At 36.1% G+C, this 21315-nt stretch overlaps 1 protein-coding gene across 1 annotated transcript in view; it reads right to left on the reverse strand.

The window, feature by feature from the left end:
* Positions 1 to 21315, reverse strand: part of Lrp1b (LDL receptor related protein 1B) — a 1719438-nt gene that overhangs the window by 882169 nt on the left and 815954 nt on the right. Inside the window, exon 11 of the mRNA XM_052181021.1 lies at positions 20982 to 21218. Coding sequence (XP_052036981.1) covers positions 20982 to 21218 — 237 coding nt within the window. The remainder of the gene's footprint in view (positions 1 to 20981; positions 21219 to 21315) is intronic.

The raw sequence follows: 21315 nt of genomic DNA on the forward strand, positions 1-21315 counted from the left end.
AGTACATGCAAATTGAATTCCACAACAGCTCAGATAAGTATTATATTTAAATATGAGCATAATGAGAATGCTCAGTTCAAAAGATGTTCTTGAGGATTGAATGAACATATGTGTGAAATTCTTTTTTATTTATTTGTTTGCTTATTCATTTTTCATTTCATTTTTTTATTTTTGAGACTATACCTTAAAATAATGCCTAGTATGTCATTAACTCTGTGTAAATATGTCTTATTACTCATAGTTAATTATTGTAGACTTTCCTTTAGCTAGCTAGCCTATTAAGATAACAATGAGATCACAACCCACAATGTCAGAAGAAGACTCCCTCCTCTATAAGAGGCCATGCTGGTATTAGGAACCTTAGGTCCACAATACCAGCAGAAGACTCCTGCTTCAGTAGAGGCCAAGTCAGGACTAGGAACCCGAGAGGCCACATGGGTACCTGGGACCCCAACAGTTATGCCAGGAACCAGAACCCCAGAACGTCAGAGGCAACTCTACCACTCAAAGGCCCCAGAGATAGTAGAGACCACCAAAACAACTGCAAGAACATCCTACAGGACCTGAAGAGTTGCTGGTAACCAAAATTATGGACCACTCGGTCAAGAACCAGAGAGGAAATAGAAACCAAGGGAAAAATATCTATCCAACAAATACAAATAAGAAATCATCTTTTAAAGAGATATATATATATATATACCTTAAACCAAGGAGCCTAGAGGTTACCATAAGAACACGGTCAACAAGAGCCAAGGCAATCCGACACCATCAGAGCCCACCTAACCTACTACTGCAAGACCTGGATTTTCCAACATAGGCAACGCACAAGAAAATAACCTTAAAACTAATCTTAAGAAGATGATAGAGGCCCTTAAGAAGAAACTGAATAAATCCCTTAAAAAAAACTAGAAAAACACAACCAGGTAAAGGAAATGAATAAAACCTTGGAAATGAAAATAGAGGCAAAAACATAAAACAAACTCCTGGAGATGGAAAATCTAAGTATGTAGAACTCTCAGACAAAAACCTCACCAACAGAAAGGAAGAGATGGAAAAAAGAGAATCTCAAGCATTTAAGTACAATAGAAGAAATTGAAACATCAGTCAAAAAATATTAAATATAAAAAGTTCCTGACACAAAACATGTAGGAAATCTGGGACACTATGAAAGGACCAAACCTAAGAATATTAGAAATAAAAGAAGAAAAGATTTAAAGGCCCAGAAAATATTTTCAACAAATCATAGAAAAAAGTTTTTTCCTAACCTAAAGAAGGATATGCCTATAAAGAGACAAGAAACTTCCAGGATACTAAATAGATTGTACAAACAAAAGGAAGTCTCCCCTGCCACATAGTAATTAAAACACTAAATTTATAGATAAAAGAAAGAATGTTAAAAGACACAAGGGAAATGGCCAAGTAACATGTAAAGGGAGGCCAATTAATATTACACTGCATTCTCAATGGAGACTCTAAACGTCAGAAGGGCCTGGACACATGTCTTGCAGTTGCTATGAGATCTCCAGGTGCTAGACAAGGATACTATATTCAGCAAAACCTTTAATCAGCATAGAGAGAGAAGCCAAGATATCCCATTAAAAGTCAAATAGAAGTGTTATCTAATCACAAATCCAGCCCTACAGAAGGTACTAGAATAAAACTACAACTGAAGGAGGTTTACTACATCCATGAAAGCACAGGAAATAAATAATTTTATACCAGCAAGCTAAAAGAACACACACACACACACACACACACACATGTACAACTACTAACAACAAAGTAACAAGAATTAAGATTCATTGGTTATAGATATACCTTAATATCAGTGCACTCAATTCCACCCTAATTTTAAAAATTAAGGCTCTTTAGATGAATTTAAAGATATAAGCAAAAAAGACCACCAAAAGACCCAGAATAACAGAGTGGATGCAAAACGGATCTATCCTTCTGCAACATACAAGAAACATATGTTAACATAAAAAATAGATACTGTCTCAGGAAAATGTTGGAAAAATATTTTCCAATTGTGGTTGTTTTAATATGCTTGACCTATAGGAAGTAGCACTATTAAAAAGTGTGGCCCTAGTAGAGGAGGTATAGCCATGTAAGAGGAAGTATGTCATTGTGGAGGCATGGCTTTGAGGTCTCATATATATGTTCAAATCTAGCCAGGGGCATCCAGACCATCCTCCTGGCTGTCTTTGAATTATGAGGTAAAACTCTTGACTCTTCCAGTACCATACCTGACTGGAAAACTGCCCTGCTTCCCACCATTGATGGTAATGGTTTTCCAGGTTACCTCTGTCATGTTGTCTCTTCACAATAATGAAGCCCTAAAACTGAAGTTGGTACCAGGGACTAGTGTATTGATGTGATAGGCTTGACCATGTTTTGTTTAGAAAATGTGTATTTGGTATTTGGGGACTTTGGATTGACAAAGCAGTTTAATGCTTTAATTGGGGCTTAATGAGCCATAGTTGTAGAAACCTAAAAGTCTCTTCACATAGACTGGTTTTGTTAAGTTGGCTTTACAGATCATGCTTTTAAAAATTAAGACGCTTGAGATGAATTTAAGGATATAAGCAAGAAAAATTATCTAAGAATCTATGTCAAGAAAATGACTTATTGTTTGTTTCATGAGTTATTTCCTTTTTTATACATATGAGTGTCTTAACTAGAATTTTGCAAATGTGTCTCTGTGGGCCTGTACACTGGAGGCTTTCCACAGAGATCTTTGGCCAGGCCTGGTGTGAGGGCTCAGTCAAAAGGGAGAGAGAGAGAGCACGCAGGAATGGGAAGGTTTCCCCTGCTGCAGTTGGCTTCACCTCTGTCTAAGCATGCTCTCTCAATTGCTCCAGGACACCCTGCACTTGGTCTGGCTGGGCTTGGCTGACAGGAAGCCAGGGAAATGTGCAGTGATGTTTCTCGTGGCATTTTGGGAGAGCAGAGATCTTTCCAAGAGTTACAGCTCTTATGGCAGAAGCTCTCAGACGACGGAGTTGTTTTGGCACACTTTATTCCTTTTGGATAGGATTTTTATATACAGGTTTGGGTCGGTCAGGGTCTGAAAGCAGGTACTTCTTACTGGCGTGATCTGAGAGCTTAAAGATACCTTATCTGCCTGTATGTGAGAGGGTTTGGTGCTGCTCTTACATGACTGATGGCCACAAACCTATGAGGGGTGGGGGGGATGATGGGAGGCTGTAGCTGTAACAGGAGCCAGGGGCCCAAGGGCATGCTTAAATACCTGATGTCCTTTGGGGGAGACAATCACCTGCTGGGTCTCCTGGGTTTTAAGCCTGAGCTTCACCTGGGACCAGGCTATCTACACAGATCACTGCCTCAAATGTCATGTAAATGCTCAGGGCAATTAGAGATCAGAAGATAATGCCTGATTCCTTGAAAGGAGAAGTTTGGATGGTTGTGAGTCATCATGTGGTAGCTGGAAATGGAGCCAGAACTGCTGCAAAATCATGAAATGCTCCTATTCACAGAGCCATCTCTCCAGTTTCTTAGCTGGCTCTAAAAGTGGCAATTGGGAATTTTCTCTTGTTGGTAAAAACCTATGCAACAATTCTTTCTCAATAGATGTGCATTTCATCCCTACTTCAAAGAAATTAATTTGGAGATAGGGAGTATCTTATAGGCACGTGAATTCTGTATTCAAAAGTGCCTAGATGGTGTGTACCTTATATGGATATGAATTCTCTGAACATAATTATTTGATTTATAATCAATGGAAGTTCATGACATTGAATTGCCAAAAAAAATGTAGTCCTCGCTCCAGTATACCTGTGACTTATTGAAATATAAGAAAGTTATGTGGATGAAACATCTACCGTAATAGATCCTTTATTAGAATACTAGGTAGAATTACAAGAGTCCACACTCTGAATTCCACATTCCATCCCTCCCAGTGTTATCATTATTGTTAAAATTGCACAAGTGATAAAAAGCAAAGACAGAACCTGTTCTAAAATTGGGACAAAAGCTTCTTCAGTAATCACATAATATCCATTTTTATATGGAAACAGGCAGCCATGTTTAGTGTCCAATGCTCAGTAAAGAAGTTGGACATTATATACACAATTGATATAATTTTATATATTATATAACTGCTCAAATTATTTAAAATTTCTATAATATTAATGTTTTTAATATTGACCTAAACATTTTAGGAAGGCTCATGTAAGTGCCAAATACATTGCTGTAGAGCCCATCTGATTTATTTTAGGATTGCTTTCTTCAGCATGGGCAACATTTCTCAGAGTTGTAAATTATAACATGCTTTAATAAGTAAACGTGAGGAATAAATGAAGACACTCACACTTGTCATTTTTCTGGTATATATAAGCTTTCGAGTGTACCTAAACCAGCTCAGTTCTGATAAACTATAAGCAGGTCTGTTGTATGTGTCTGGGGTGGGAGTGATAACTGATTTTTACAATATTCTTTTCTATATAAAAACCCTTGCTGGAATGTGTCAGAACAAAATACAATAAATCTGTGCTACAATTTTGATTTTCTTTCAGTGTTACTCTTTGGATGCTGTGAGGTATTAAGAAAGTGAACGTGTTGTTAGACTTTTAGGACAAAGCATTGGGAAAGTTATTAGACTTAGATGAAGGCATTAGGATGAAACCTCATAAGCAAATACATGTGGTTTCCTAAGGAGGAAGAGTGGAAAAGGAGTGTCTATGCTTATATGCCTTTGTCTTCACATTGTTGATTCCCAGCCTCTCTTCTTGGGAATTGTGAAATCCACAATAAGGCTTTCAGTAGATGTAGGATCTAGATCTTAGAACTTCAGAACCATAAGTTGAATAAACATATTTTGTCAAACTTTTATAAGCAGGCATTTCTGCTATTAACAATGAAAGTTAATTAATAGAAAGTCTTATTTTTAGATATGAAGAAATGTGAGGGATACATAGGAAACATTATCCCAAGAAAAGCTCTATAATTGCATTTTAGAGTAATATGCATGTAGCATAAACAGGTTGCTATGCAAATTCAAACACTGATTTGATTTTTAGACTTCAGAGTTTTGCTTTCATAAAAATCTTCTGTTAGTGTGCCCTGACATATCTTAAATACTGTTGAGTAGCTACCTGCATTGTGATTAATTTTGTGTCTTGCCTAGATCACAGTATACAAGTATGTCATCATTAGTTAAATACTGCCTTCATAGTAGATTTATTTACACGCTATTTAACCCAATTCTACAGAATTGTGTAAAACTGTTTAGCCTCGGTTATGTGCTTGATCTCATCCAATGTACTGAAGCCCTTAAAAGAAGTAATTGAGTTCTCCTGAGAAGCATGACTGACTGTACTTCCAGAATGGCTATACTATACTATGGATTCAACCTGACCAGGAAAACCTTACCAGACAGCCTCTACTATCATATGATCCAATTCCACAAAGTGACTTCCCCACTCCACCCCCATTTCTTCCATAGCTGTCTCATTGGTTTGTTATTCTAGAGAGATCAGCATCATTACCAAGTCTGTGATCAGAAAATTATTTCCCTTACTTTCTGGGCAGAAGAACATACTTCACAATCATTCTTTTCAGTTGGCACACCAAGAAACATAGCTCACACAGAACAGTGCAGCTTCTAATTCAATAACCCTCTGGAGATACCTAGTGCTTACAAATTTCATTTTATGATAATACACTTAGAACTTCATGATAACATCAGAGACCTTATTGTAAATAAGTCATTTCAATGAAGACCTTTTTATTACCCAATTTATTCTTCTTACAAAGAGAAAAGAGAGTTGAAATCCTGTCACCTACTTAAATGCAAAATTCCAGAGCTATTTTGGATATTCCTTTTACTTTCAGGCCTAGGTTATAATTTATAACAAACAATAAATTGTGTTTGGAGCCTTCACATCAATAGGAAATTGCTTATTTTATGTCATATTAAATGAAAGAGGAAGATCTGGTAGTAGTTACTTGCACAATGTAATTTTATAAATAGGCTTCCATATACATTTCCTAATATTGTTTAGGTTTTTGTGTTTAGATATATAAACATTAAAAATTCAATTGTGTCACTGCAACTGATAATTTTTATCTGAAACTCCAATGGATTAAAGAGGAAAAATGCATTGTATATGATTGAAAATACAGGACACAATAGTATACTCTTCAGTAAACCGTGGGTGTCATTATATTCTGAATTTGGATTACCAGCCAGTAACCGTAAAATTCACCACATTCTATAATTACAATGACAAGGAGAACATATATTATTTTATGTGTCCATGTAGCTGGTGATTGCCTAACTACCAAATTAAATTGAACAAAAGTACAGTTGTTTTAGAACCACATAAATATTGAGAGAGGGGAGGACAGCCAAAGTGCATATTAAGTTATGTGAAAATGTGACAGTAGAGGCAGAATCCTTTAGCAGTTCATCTTGCAAAAGCCTTCATAAGCATCTAATAAAAACATAAACTAACAAAACTTTGTGTCCACCGATCGCCTTCTTTTTAAGAAGAAGCAGTGAAATGGGGACAGAATTAATACAAGATTAGCAAGCAGCTTACTATTCTAAATAATTACTAATTACTATTATAAATAATTCTGTATTTTAATGAACTGTATGTATGGTATAACGTCTATATTAAACAAGTAGCATAGGACGTGATTTAACCATTTACATAGCAGTCAGTACAGAAAGCTTACACACGGGACTAATAGTCACTGTACTTCCTCCACTTCCTGTGCAAGTTTGAATGCAGGCTTGTAGAAGAAAATTACTCACAGAGACTAAAGTCAACATTGGGGTTAAAGTAAATTTTAAAGTTAAATTTTTAATTTGGAAACATTTGGATTGAGCAATAAAAGGGCTTGAATCTAGATCTAAGCTAACAAAGCTGATCATATAAAAGGAAAGGTGGGATGTGGAGTTAGTGTCAGTAGACAGGCTGGCTGTCTTCAAAGAAGCCCTGAAAGACAAATGTAAGGCAACATGGCCTTTCATATAGCCTAGTTTCTGGTAAACATAATTAGGGCACACTAAACTACCAGCAAGGGGGCTTATAAAAGGCAGCCACTTACAGAAAGGAGACCACTAAGGCCACCATAAGACAAAGATGTAAATGAAAATAAAACTAGAGCCACCTCTAGAAAACTGTAATAAGAGTTAAACTGTCTACACACAGGAAAAAAAGGCCTATGATAAACTACAAGCTGCTCCTGGAAAAATAGAAACCAAGAGTGCAGCGCTTAATTAGTGGCTAGCAGACCCAGCCAAGGGATGCCTACAATGTCAACCAAGGCAGGCATCCAGCAGATGGGTCAACAGATGACTCCAGAAATCAGACCAACAGGAAGCTTCAGAGCATCATCACTCCCATAATTGAACAAGGAATATAATTGTGTCCCTGTTTTAGCCAGAGGAACATACACAGTGTGCAAGCACTCTTTCAGTTTAACTTATATATATATAGCAAATTAGTCAATCTCAGTAGAAATTTCCTCAGTCTGCACATTTCCCTCTCAAAGTCCTTTCCTATTACACCTGCCTGTATGAGAACACTGTTTGATTTTTTTCTTGCTTTTTGTCTGTCTACAATGAAACTCCTCTTTAAAGTCCACTGTTTGCGATCTATGAACTCATTGACCCAGTGGAAATATTATGTGACTATGAGCATTTGCACTGCATTCCTGAGTTATACCTGCCTAAGACAGAAAGTCTGCATTGCAATCAAATGACCCCTTAAATTAGCCATATATGACATGTCACATCAATAGATGGCTTATAATACTGACTTATAGGTGACAAACTTAGCAATATATATATATATATATATATATATATACACATATTCAAATTTTATTTTAATTTACAATCACATTTGTCTGTAGTATGTGTGTGTGTGTGTGTGTGTGTGTGTGTGTGTACGTGTGTGTGTGTGTATCATGTACACAGTTTTGGATAACATTGAACTGGAGTTATGGTAGGTTGTGAACCACCATGAGGGGTGCTATGAATAGAGCCTGGGTTAACAGTAATTAGTGATCTTAACTGCTAAACCATATATTTCCTCAGCTCCTAAAAGCAAACTTTGATGACAATTTTCATTCCATTCAATTGCAGAGGACTAATGAGAGAAAACAGATGAAAAATGAAGAGAAAGATGAAGAGGTCAATCAGTCCTTCTTGGAAAGAAAAGCTCAAGGCCATGTAGTATTGTTTACTTGTTACTATGCACCTGGACTAATCCTACTTTGCAACCATAATGCCACACAGTTAGGAAGTAAACACATTTCCTGTTATGTAGCCAAGTTCTTGGATAGAATAATTGATAATTATTTCAATTCTCTTATTTAAGTCACACACACCCAACCTATGTATACTTTTATACATCTATCTACCAGTGTTTCCTGGGATTCAAAATTGATAGGGCTGGCAATGTGGCTCAGTGAATAAAGGCAATTGCTGGCAAACCTGATCATATGAGTTCAGTCTCCATATGCCACATATTGGCAGGAGAGAACTCTGACAAGTGGTTCTCTGAACTATACATGGATGCTGTGGCACATACCTACATAGACACACACACGCACACACAGACACACACACACACACACACTCACGAGGGAGATAGAATTAAACAAATAAACGTAAATTTTAAAAATCTTTATTTGTAGTTATGTAATATAATCACAAAAATATTGGGTTACTGAATGAAGAAATGCATGAATGCCTTACATCACTTCATGAGTGTTTGATCTCACCTTGTAATGAATTTCCAGTTATTTATCACTTGTCTTCATCCTAAGCTCTGAGGTATAAATGCCTGATCTATATTATACTCCTTTTTGTTAACTGGTAAAGTATATTTAAGAACACATGGTCAACCTGGCATAGTGTAACATCCCTTTTATCTCACCACTTTGGAGGCAGAAGAAGACTGCCCCCTGAGTTTGAAACCACACTGGTCTCCAGAATAAGGTCCAGGACTACATAGAGAAATAATATCTGAAAAAAAAAAAGGAAAGGAAACGTGGTGTCTTAGGGTTTCTATTGCTGTGATGAAACTCCATACACAAAAATCAAGTTGTTGAGGAAAGGGTTTACTAGGTTTACACTTCCATATTGGTGTTCATTATTGAAGGAAGTCAGGACAGGAACTTTAACAGGGCAGACTATTTGGACAAGATCTGGTGCAAACACCAAAGAGGGGTGAAGCTTATTGGCTTGCTTCACATGTCTTGTGCACACTGCTTTCTTATAGAACCCAGGACTACCAGTCCAGAGATGGCACTACCTACCATGAGCTGGGTCCTCCCAAGTTGATCACTAATTGCGAAAATGCCTTACATCTTGGTCCCATGAAGGTATTTCTTCAACTGAGGCTCCAAACAAAACAACTAAAACAAACAAACAAAAAACCCAAAACAACAACAAAAACCCAACCAAACAACAACAAAAATAACCAGTCTGCTGGCATACATGGCCTATAGTGTGAAAAATAAAATAATTTCCTTACTTTATATTGGACTTTAATTTTAATTTTTATAATAATTTATGATATAGTGTATATAAGTTCCCTAGTAACAATGACGCTTAGTATTTGTTAGTAGTTGTCTTAGTTAGGGTTTCTATTTCTGTGAATGAACACCACAATCACGGAAACACTTACAAAGAAAAAAATTTAATTGGGAGTGGCTTACAGTTCAGAAGTTTAGATTAATATTATCATGGTAGGATGCATGGTAGCATGCAAGCAAATGTGGTACTTAAGATATAGCTGAAAGTTGTACATCCTGATCCACAGGCAGCAGGAAGAGACAATGCCATACTTGTCTTAGTTTGAGCTTGTGAGACTTTGAAGTCCACCTCTATGACACACTTCTTTAACAAAGCCACATCTACTTCAATAAGGCCACAATTCCTAAGAGTGTAACTCCCTATGTATATTTAAACACGTCTCTCTATGAAATCCATTTTTATTCAAATCACCCAAACAATGTTTGCTTATTTCTCTACTCTTTCGATATAAGTAATTTCTTTTAGTTATAATTATATGTATATTTGTATGTCTGTTGGTGGATTTGGGCACTTGAGTACAGTTCCCAAAGAGGTCAGTGGATCAATTTGAGCTGACTTTATAGGTAAGTTGCTTCACAGGGGTTCTGGGACCCAAACTTAGGATTTTTACAAGAGTTATATAAACTTTTAATTGGTGATCTGTTTCTCTAGTCTTTATCTACATATTTGTATATGCAAATTTTATGATCTCATCACTAAGTAATCTTCTTTTTATTCATTCACTTTTCCTTCCTTTTTTATCTCTGAATCTTTTAACATCCTATAAATAAGACGAAGAGCATAATGTATCTACTACATAATTCTCTTACAATTTTTCTAAACACATTCTCTTCTTTAAGCTCCCTCAGCACTACATCTGCATTGTATTCAAAATTCCATCTAGCAAATTGCAGAATCTCCTGAAGTATGGGCATAACAATTTCTCAACTTCTGTTTTTCAGAAAAAGATGAAAAGATATTAAAATCATGAGAAGAAAAAAACTTATACTGCTAGTATCAGACAGGAGTTATTACCCTGTTAAATATTTGTAATGAAAAATAAATTTACAAAATGACGGAAACATGTAGTGGAAGGAAATAAAGGTCATGGAATGATAGATGGCATTCATCACAGGGATAGCCTTCTCTGTCCAGAATATTAATAAATAGCACTTTGCTAAATATAATGACTTACATAAACAAACACACAAACACACACACATACACACACACACACATACCTTGCATCCTGAAGGCTTAATAATTATAAAAGTTTAACCAAACTGAAGAATTGAAGAATATTATTTTTATCAGATAGTTTTTTATCTAATATTTTACCTAATTTTTAAGTTTATTATTCAAGAAGTTGGTGAAATGTTTTGCTAATAGTTGATATGTTAAACCACTCTGACAAAAAGCAACCTGGGGAGAAAAGAGATTATTTGGCTTACAAATCTGTGTCATCTTCATGGGAAAAGAGGACAGGAACTTAAAGCAGCTACTGAAGTAGAAACCATGATGCAGTTATGTTCACTGGCTTGCTATCAAGACTTGCTCAGCTTGCATTCTTATGCAATTCAGAAGCACAAGACCAGGGGTAGGCACCACACACAGTAGATTGAGTCCAACCACACCAATCATTTATCAAGAAAATGCCCCACAGTCATGAGTGTCCCTGTTTAAGGTGACTAGTTTGTATTAAGTTGACAACATTTAATGTGAAAAGTTCAAGTGATCTGATAGAAAGCAAAGTACTTGCTCTGAAAACCTAAGCATCGTGGTACATACGCAGGTTTTCAGTACTGGTGAGGCAAAGACAGGTGAATTTCTAAGGCTTGCTGACCTGCCAATCAAGCTTAATGTGTGAACTTCAAGTCTGTTGAGAGATCCTATTTCAAAAGCAAGGTGAAAGCAGAGTAATGTGAAATGACAGTAGACATTGCTAATAACTTCTTCATGACTAAACACATACACATACATGCATGTTGCCCTAGACACTCATAAAATTGCAATTCAACATCTTCCTTTCAAGATGTTTTCGAGTAAATCAGTTATGGAGTACAATCTCATGTGACCTCATCTCATCTGAACTGTATCTTTCAAACAAAATGCTATGGATACTAAAATAATTATGAATGCTCAAGTTATAAACAGAACCCATGTAAAAGAGATTATAAATGTTGGGATTATTTGGTTGAACATTATGCACAATTTAATCTTCCTCAATGGTAGAAGGCATATGAAAACACTGGATTTTCTTATATTTCCTCATATCAATCATCATGCTTTTATATTGTGCTTTTTTTATTTATTTTTATTCTTGTGTTCATTTTAAAATCTATAATTAATAATCTACTGAAGAGCTCTCTGTGCCCATGTTGGAGCAGCCAGATTCTGTTGAAGTTTTTCTAACATTATCTCTCATAATCTATCTACACCATAAATTTTCTCTGTTGTGCACACTTTGAATACTTTTAGTTTAGGTAATCCTCAATATTCATCGTTGCTCATGATCTATTTTATCATGAAAAGACATAATTTTGGAATTTACATTTATAAAAATTTCTGGATTTAATCCTACTTTTATAAAGTTCCACAACTTAATACTATAAGACAATTTTTTCTTAAATTTTATATTTTTATGTTCTTTAGGTTTGGGAAAAGAAATAATTTAGGAAGTAAAAGTCTGAATTTTTTAATAACTGAAAGGGAATTATTCCAGTTCTATCTCTTATTGCTTCTGGAAGGTATAATTAATGTCTGGTATGTGTGTTGAATGGATGCACCTAATTATTAAACTGCATTAAAGATTACCTTAAGCTTTTCCATACCATTTCTTCTTGTTTCCATTAATACTTAGACATTTTTGGAGAAGAGGTTTCTCTCTAAAGTTTATATCAAGTTTATTACATGATTAAAATTCAAAGCTATGGTTTCTGTTGTTCTGGCAAGCTTTTGTTATCAGCATTCTATGTTGGGATTACTCTGCATATCTGAATGCTGATAGCTCCCTTTTGGAGTCCTCAATGCTGAGCTAAATTTTTGTTAAGAATAATTTTCCAGAAATTTCATGGACATAGAATACAAAATGTTGTCTTACTTGCTTACCTTTACATCAAGTCATCCACTCATTTGATGACCAACAAGTCCTTTCAACAAGGATACAGATTACTAAAATACAGTGCTGTTTTCACATAGACATCATGCCACTCTCTTGGTTGATTTGTATTGGATAAATGTTTTTATAAACTCAAAATATGCATTTTATTGTAAATAACCATAATATTGTGGACTAGATTTTTAACTATACTATCTTGCACCATCTCTTTGAAAAACAGGATTCTATTTTTTATAATATAATATATAAAATGTTTCTTGTTGTAAGGTAAGAACTTGTACATCTAATTATACTTGTTCTATTAAAGTGATACAAAATAAGCTAATTGAAAACAAATAACACATATATGTATCAACCGAATGCCTTCACTGTATAAACTGTAAGTGTTAAAAAGCATGACCAGGGGTTATATATTCAGAAGAATGAATCATGGTATGCACTCACTAATAAGTGGGTGTTAACCTAGAAAACTGGAATACCCAAAACATAATCCACACATCAAATGAGGTACAAGAAGAACGGAGGAGTCACCCCTTGTTCTGGAAAGACTCAATGAAGCAGTATAGGGCAAAACCAGAACAGGGAAGTGGGAAGAGTTGGGTGGGAAAACAGGGGGAGGGAAGGGGGCTGATGGGACTTTCGGGGAGTGGGGGTCTAGAAAAGGGGAAATCATTTGAAATGTAAATTAAAAAATATCCAATAAAAAATCATTTAAAAAAAGAAGAATAAAGCTGGGTTTTCCTACAATGGTAAGGTGAAAGCTGAAAACAGTTTAAATATACCTCAACCTTGCTTTTCAAATTCCCATCTGCATTAGAGAATTTGAAGCATGGGCAAATGGGCATTCAGAGCTCATTCACACACAAGATGCTGAAGCTACAGAGAACAGGGAAGCACAATGTGCTTTGCAAGAGCACAACAGTCCTTGATTTTGAATAAAGAGGGATCCACAGCACAATGGGAAGGGCCACAGGTCTCTGACAGGAGCACCAAGGTCCATAAAGTCTGTTCTGGGGCAGACATTTTTAAAAGCTAAAATAGGAAAGAATTGTTGAAAGTAAATGTAGTTTGATGTACGAGTTTAGAGTCTCTAAGAAACTCGGACACAAAGAATTCCTTCAACTGAGTTCACAAAGACCAAAAGCAAAACTTCGAGGGACCCCTGAGTGTCTCAAAGACAAGAAACTCAATCCATCCCTCAGCCTTACTAAACTCATATACAAAAGAAAACAGCTAAAGCACCAGGGAAGGGTGAGAAGACCTTTCTACTCACTATGACAGGACAAAGAACAGCCCTTTGTGAGGGGTACAGAAATAAAGTTATCTGCAGTTGGCAAAGGAATAGGAAAACTCCCCGAAAGCCAGAAGATAAAAGGCTTAAAGGTGAGCCACTGTTAAGGAGGGTAAAAGTCAAGCTCTGTGTTCCTGAGGCGAGATGGAGACTCCACTGCACCTGCCAAAGCTCCCTACTTGTACCAGAACACTAGCTGAATGTATGGAAGGGACAAGATATGCCAGTGAAAACTGATGAACATCCAGGGATGAGAAGTCACAAGCCTGAAATGTCACCTACTTTGGTCAAAGGAAGCAGAAGTATGGAAATCTAGCTGTAAACACCCTGAAAGATTCTGAGCATAAACTTCATTGACAGATACCATTCAAAAGAATCAAAGGAGAAGGCTAGGCTAAGTCCATGACAGGCTTTAAATTGACATTTTAGGAGACTAGGAGAAAGAATGGGGCAAGAACAGGCAAGTTCTGGCAAGTCAATTACTAGTAGAAAAAAAAAAACCCAAGATCTAGCCTCCTCACCCTGGTAATGGTTCCTGAATGCCTAGAATGCCTAGCTAAAGCTAATTTACCACAGAACTCCAATGTGCTTCAAATCACGTCTATGAGCTCACTTGATTGTCTTTTTGGTAATGAGAGACCCCTTCATGCTGGACTTCTGCAGAATGAAATATTCTTTGAATCTACATACATCATATATACAGTTTGTGGTTTCTTTCTTCAGTGAATCATGGACCCTTATACAGGTTTATCTTATTTTTACATTTTCTTATTCCTTTACATTTTAAAGACAGAGCGTCTTGTTCCAGCTTGGCCCTAAAGTATGTCAGCTGAGATTACAAGCTTGCCCTATGACATTTAGTAAAGTTTTGACACAATTAATTCTAAACCTAGCCCAGACTCATAAAAGGGTCTGCTTACAATGTGATTAGTCCATAGAAAGCCTTTTCTATTTCCTTACTACTGCCTGCCAATGCTGAGAAGGGAAGAGATATAGAAAGAAGACATCAAGTTAAAAGTCTACCGTGCCAATGATGGAAGCAAATAAGAGTCAGAGCACTAGGTGTTGAGCTATGGTCTGTTGTATGTATTATGAGGCTAAGTGCAGACCCCCAAGGTCTGGTTGTCCCAGACATGAGAGAGTCTACACTTTGACCAAGGTGATGCTATATGAGCTTGGCCCCAAGTTATTTCTAATTGGTGAAAAATGATGCCTACAGCCTAGAGCTGGGCATCATTTTTCTAGAGCTAAGGCAGGTTTTGGGGTTCCCAGGCTTGCAGTTGGAGGAGACCATGTGAGGAGAGAGAAGAAGCTGGAGAGAGGAGAAAGACGTCATATGTTAAGAAAGTATGGCCATGAAGATGGGGCAATTGGAGTAAAGAGCAGAGTGGATCAGATGAAAGATAGTGATAACTCAGGGTTCTTGATAGCAAAGTGGATTCTAATAGCATAAAGGGCAGAGATCTGTGCAATTCAGGTGCTGATTAAGGCTTATTGTAAATAATAAAAGTTGTATGCCTTTTATCCAGGAATAGAACGATAGTAGAAGGCAGAGGAGTAGAAGCTCCAGATTGAGATTAAATACTTAGTACAAAACTATGAAATGAATTAAATCTGTTAGCAATGCAATCCTTTCAGAAAGTCACAAAAATGGGGCTCAGAGCAACCTTGTTAATGCATTAGACTTGAATTCTCATAATTGTATATATCATGTTCTAGTCAGCAAACCAAGGTAGCACTGGGGATTAAAATTATTACAAAGTCTATTTTTGTTTTGTTTTGTTTTCTTATTTGGTTGGCTGGTTTTTGTCTGGTTGTGGATAAAGAATGATTGGAGTTGATTAAACTTTTGACTGGACAGGAGAGCTTATGGATCTTAATGATTATGCTTGGAGATAAAAATAATTTCTGTTTACTTATGTCAAAGTCAAGGTGTTCAACATACACATGTGACTAACAGCATTCCCGTGAATTCTTTTATAATGGCCGTCTTCATGGTAACTCTTTTTCTGTTATCATGGATTTTAGCTACTCACACATGGTGAGCTAGTAATATTGACTGATGAGACTATTAATTAAACTGAACATTTTCTATTAACTAACCTATAGTACAGATATTATAACATGATAATCCCAAGTAAAATTACAAATAGGAACCATATAATAACAGAAACAATTAAACAATTGGTTTCTCCTGTGTTTGTTTATGCTGAAAGTTGCTGCCTTATAAAATTATAAAAAAAATATTACTTTATTTATCTCTGAGTCTGCTACTAAAATCATATTTCCCAGCTTCTCAAAAGGCTGAGGCACAGGTTGACAAGTTAAAGATCATCTGTCCTATAAAACAAGTTCAAGCACAGCTTAGTTATCCCAATAAAACTCTGTCAAAAATATTTTGAAAGGGAGGGCAGGAAATAAACATGCACACTCTTGCAAATACACACACGAATGCACATGTAACACATACACACTCTTGCAAATGCACACACAAATGCACATGTAACACATACACACACTTGTTGGCAACTGCCAAGTATTTTATTATTCTTTTGACCAAACCAGGAATTTAATATTTAGAAATACATATTCTTCCTGTTCTCCATTTTTATTTTTAATACAAGCTCTTACTATACAGCTTTTACTGAAATCAAATTTGTGATCCTCCTGCCTCAGCCACTCTAGGGCTGAGATTGCAGTTGGAGATAAGGGATTTGTTTATAAAGCCTCCAGAATTCTTTTGAGCTGAAACTCTCTATAAGAGGTTAACAAGTATAATATTTTGGTGGCTCAGCATTCTCAGGATGAGAATTACCAATTTGAGATCTCAGATCTAGAAGAAAACTGAGAGCAGAAAACTCCATGGATCTTTGCAGGCATTTCCCAGCACCATGAAAAGAAGCAAGAGTTCAAATGAGAACTAATAATCAATCCAGTAAGTTTTCATGTCCCATGTATTCACGTAGTGTTCTCCTCCTCCATATTTTTCTATGTTAAATAATGAAGGTTATCATAGCTGGCGACCTCTGCATATCTCTGGTCTTGATTTATTATTAATACACTTTCCTTCCTTCCCTCCTTCTCTCCTTCCCTCCCTCCCTCCCTCCGTCCGTCCCTCCCTCCCTCCCTCCCTCCCTCTCTCCTTCCCTCCCTTCCTCCGTTCCTTCCTTCCTTCCTTGCTTCCTTCCTCCTTCTTTCCTTCCTCCTTCCTTTCTTTTTTTCTATTTCTCTTTCTTCTTTTTAGTGTTTTTCTTCTTCCCACTCTCATCACCACCTTGCTATTTTTATATTCTTTTTCACTTCCAACATACCTACTTTGTTTGACAGGAATCAACAGACACAGACCTACAACCTTTGGACAAACTGTTTTTACTCCTCACTATTATGGCCTCACAGATCCTCAAGATCGTGTTCTCTTTCACACTCTCTCTATCATGATGCTATGGATCTTTGGTCTTACTGTGGTATTTTTTCCTTTTTTAATTTTTTTCCTTTTTTTTTTCCATTCTTTTTTCCTTCATTTTAAAGAAAGGACTCTGAAATTTTTATTCTGTTAATTGTTCAATGACAGAGTCTTCTAAGGACATTCCAAGACAGTAGGATCCTAAACTGTGGGAAAAACAAAACAAAACAAAACAAAACAAACGTTTTGACTTACACTGTAGGGGGTGGTACTGATGCTAAAGTCCTATTCCATAATTGGTTGTTGATTCATCAGTAAAGGTGCTAGTGGCCAATGAGCTGGGGAGAATAGGTGGGACTTCCAGGTCCCTGTAGGCAAGCTGACAGGCACTAGAGAGAAGGGAGGATTTCTACCATGCTTTGGAGGGAGAAAAGGAAGCTGGCCATGTGAGATCTCAGGCAGAGTGGCCATAGTCCATTTCCCCATGCCAGAGCTTAATGACACAACTAAAGCTCAGGGCAGATTTGAGGTTACTAAGCAAGGAAATGGTAACTGAGCCACTAAAGTGGAGGGCACATTTAGGGTGCTGAGCTAAGAGTATTGGGAAGGGTGTGATAGCCATGGGAGATTAGAAGCATTCAGCAAATGCATCAAAAGCAGGTTGAAAATTAAGTTAGTGTGTGTGTGTGTGTGTGTGTGTGTGTGTGTGTTTCATCTGTGGATCCAAAGAAACCTGGGTGAGGCTGGTAGTGTGGTAGTGTGGTGTGTTCGGAGCTTAAAGTAGGGTACATTTAATATTACACCCTCTCTCAGTTGCTAAAATATTAGTACATAGTGATTTATTCTTCCTCTATTCAATAAATCATGTTTAAAAATGATTATTGTATATTGAAGTACTAGTCTGTTTTCATATATCTATTCCTGGATAGTGATTATTATTTTAGTAGACAAAAGAAAATAGAATATAATGACCTGAACAGCAGTCTTACAAGGAAAAGTTGATGCCTTATTTCTACTGCAACGTACACTACTACAACTCAATAGCAACAACAATAATAACATAATAATATGTTGTTATTTATAATTAATAATTATTAATAATAATCATAATAATTAATGATATATTGATATTAATAATAAAACATCGTGTGTTTAGGACAAATGATGTTCAGGACACCTTGAAAGAATCAAATATGCAAACTATAGGGATAAGAGAAGCAGAATTGCGTACAATAGTATACCAAATATTTCAGAAACATTAGCACAAAAAACTTCCAATCTAGTGAAAGAAAATTCACTTAAAAATCAAGAGGCATATAGAAAAGCAACCAGAGAAGAAAATGACCATGTTATTTCACAGCTAAAACACTAAGTATCCAAACTAGGAAAGTGTATTAGAGGCTTCAAGGGAAAGCATCAAATCACTGCTGAAGGGCATTGGTATCCTAACAACAGATGATTCATCCACAGAAACATTAAAAGCATGTGGAACATAAAAACATTTAGCCCAAATTCTGAAAGACCACAACTGCCAACCAGGCTACAACACCCAGAAACAGTTGTGGTTTGCAATGTAACTTTACATTTTCTGACATCAAGATTACTTTATGGTGAGTTTTTTTTTTTTAAAGAAAATGTACAACTCTAAATAAAATCCAAATCAAGCTCTCTTGTCTTTTATAAGAATATGATTGTTAAGTATTTTTCAATTGTAAGAGTTGCAGCAGGGTTTCATACCTGTAACCTATGAAGAGATAATTCAAATAGTCCAGCGGCAGTGGCGACCCTTGTCTGTGTTTATGTGAAGAAGCACTAATCTTACTGATAAGATAAGGTTATCAAAAGTAAGATTATCAAAGAGAACTGAGATTTTCAAAAGGAAACTAAGATCCTCTCTATTGTATTTTCATGACTCATGAAAGAGTCTTTTAAAAGCAGAATAGTCCAAACAATCTGCTTGACAAAAATGTACAAGTCCATTGTCCCAAATTCTGGGATTCTACTTCAGAGATAAGTAGCAAGACAGTTTCTGCCAGAGTCACTGAAAGCAAAATGTATAATTAGAACCTCCTTGAATACAAAATCTTGGTGACATATTTTTTAATCAGTAAGCTATTTTTAAAATATCAGAAACTGCCTCGTATTTCATTTTAAAATTTCATTTGCATCTCTTGGAGAGTGAGAGTTCCATCACTAATAATTTCATTTGAAATATAGTTGAATTGAGTGAATCATCTTCCCATGAACCTCTTGTTCCACTTCACAGATCCTTGTGAAAGCTTGGGGTTCTCTTTTGAGTCTGTATGTTCTTTGGCTCCTTGTGAATCTGACCACTGAATGGGTCTTCCTAAAATATGACTTTATTCACATTTTATCTTATATGGGGAATACTTCTGATTTATATTATGCAGAATTGGGTTTTTCATCATACTGACTTCTAATTTGCAAAACTCTTTTGTCACTATTTTCTGCAAATTGAACTTCCAAAATAGTGATCCATGGAGGGTATACATCCTATTTCTGGAGATTATGTTTCCACAAACTTCTCCGGCAGCATCAAAGTTTCGTCTCTGCCCTTAGCATCTCCGCATTAAGATGTAGCTCACAAATGACATGATGACCAAGGGAGCCTCTGATGATGTCCATGTAAAGGTATCTGTCACTTTCTGCAGACTAAGGTTGTTCCTATTGCCTAGACCGTTCTCTTGTTTCTTGAGGGCAATTTTTATTTCATTAATCAAATATTGCAATGTTTTAAATTTCCATATGCTTATCATATGGTCTATTAAGGTAGCCATTTTTAAAATTCCTTTAAACTGTGAACTCATAGGCTAGGCCCGCAATCTGTCCTTCATAATATCCAACAAATGGCTCTTGATTCAGAGACTTCTAGACCATTAAAGAAGCAAATATGCTTTAAATATGAGGAAAATGAGATCTATAATTATGATATGATATTGCTCTATTGTTTTATTATGATTATATTTTTCTACTTTTGCTTATGTTATTATTTGATTAACTGTTCCTAAGATAAATCTACACTGGTTTAAGCAAAACATATGGACATGAGGCTTACAACCTATTACATTTACTACAAAATTTATCTTGAAAATGAAATAAGTTTAAGATTTTAATTTTCTTTAAAGATATTTCCTCCTTCGAGAGCAAGGCCATGAAATCCATTTTAGTTGGAAACAATGTGACAGAATTTGATAGCTCTAGGTATAGTGCCACTTTTATTGGGATAAGCACTTTTCTAATGAGGACCAAATACTACAGAATTCTTTCATATTCTTAAGTCTTATATCAAGTCTATAAAGGCATCCTTGCAGTTGTATATTTTATCAAAAGATGAGTGATAATCACTATTTACTTTCTGAAGTGCTACAAATGTAGTGGACAGTTCATGTTCAGTATTTCAATAAAATATTAGCATAGAGGAATGAGAAACCTGTGGAAATTAATGTCACTGAGTTGATAAAATTATAAAATACTTTTAAGTAAAGAAGGTGAATAGGGAATGTGTGTGACACAATGAAACACAATGGATGTAGCCTTTTCCAGGCCTTCCACTCTGAGCACTTTGATGCTAATGTCACACAGTGTCACTTACCATCTTTCAGGATGGTTTCTCGGTCTGTGCCATCTATCTTCTGCCGGCCAATTAAGAAACTGGTCGTGTCAGCAAAGTAGATATAATTAGCTTCCGCATGAAAATCTAAAGCACGGGGGTTTACCAGATTTTCTATGGGGATCATGCATTCATCAGCTATTTTGGTATTCAAGTCCATTCCTCTAACAATTCCTGGGCGTCCTTTCCCATAAAAGAGGAACAATTCATTCTTTGGCCCTGCAGAAGAAAGATTACAAACATAAACAACCCAAGCGGACTAATCTTCTTTACACTGCAGAATGCCACTGTTTAATTAACTGGCACAATTAGGCTT

Source organism: Apodemus sylvaticus, chromosome 5 (assembly GCF_947179515.1).
Source record: "Apodemus sylvaticus chromosome 5, mApoSyl1.1, whole genome shotgun sequence".
NCBI classification, from domain to species: domain Eukaryota; kingdom Metazoa; phylum Chordata; class Mammalia; order Rodentia; family Muridae; genus Apodemus; species Apodemus sylvaticus.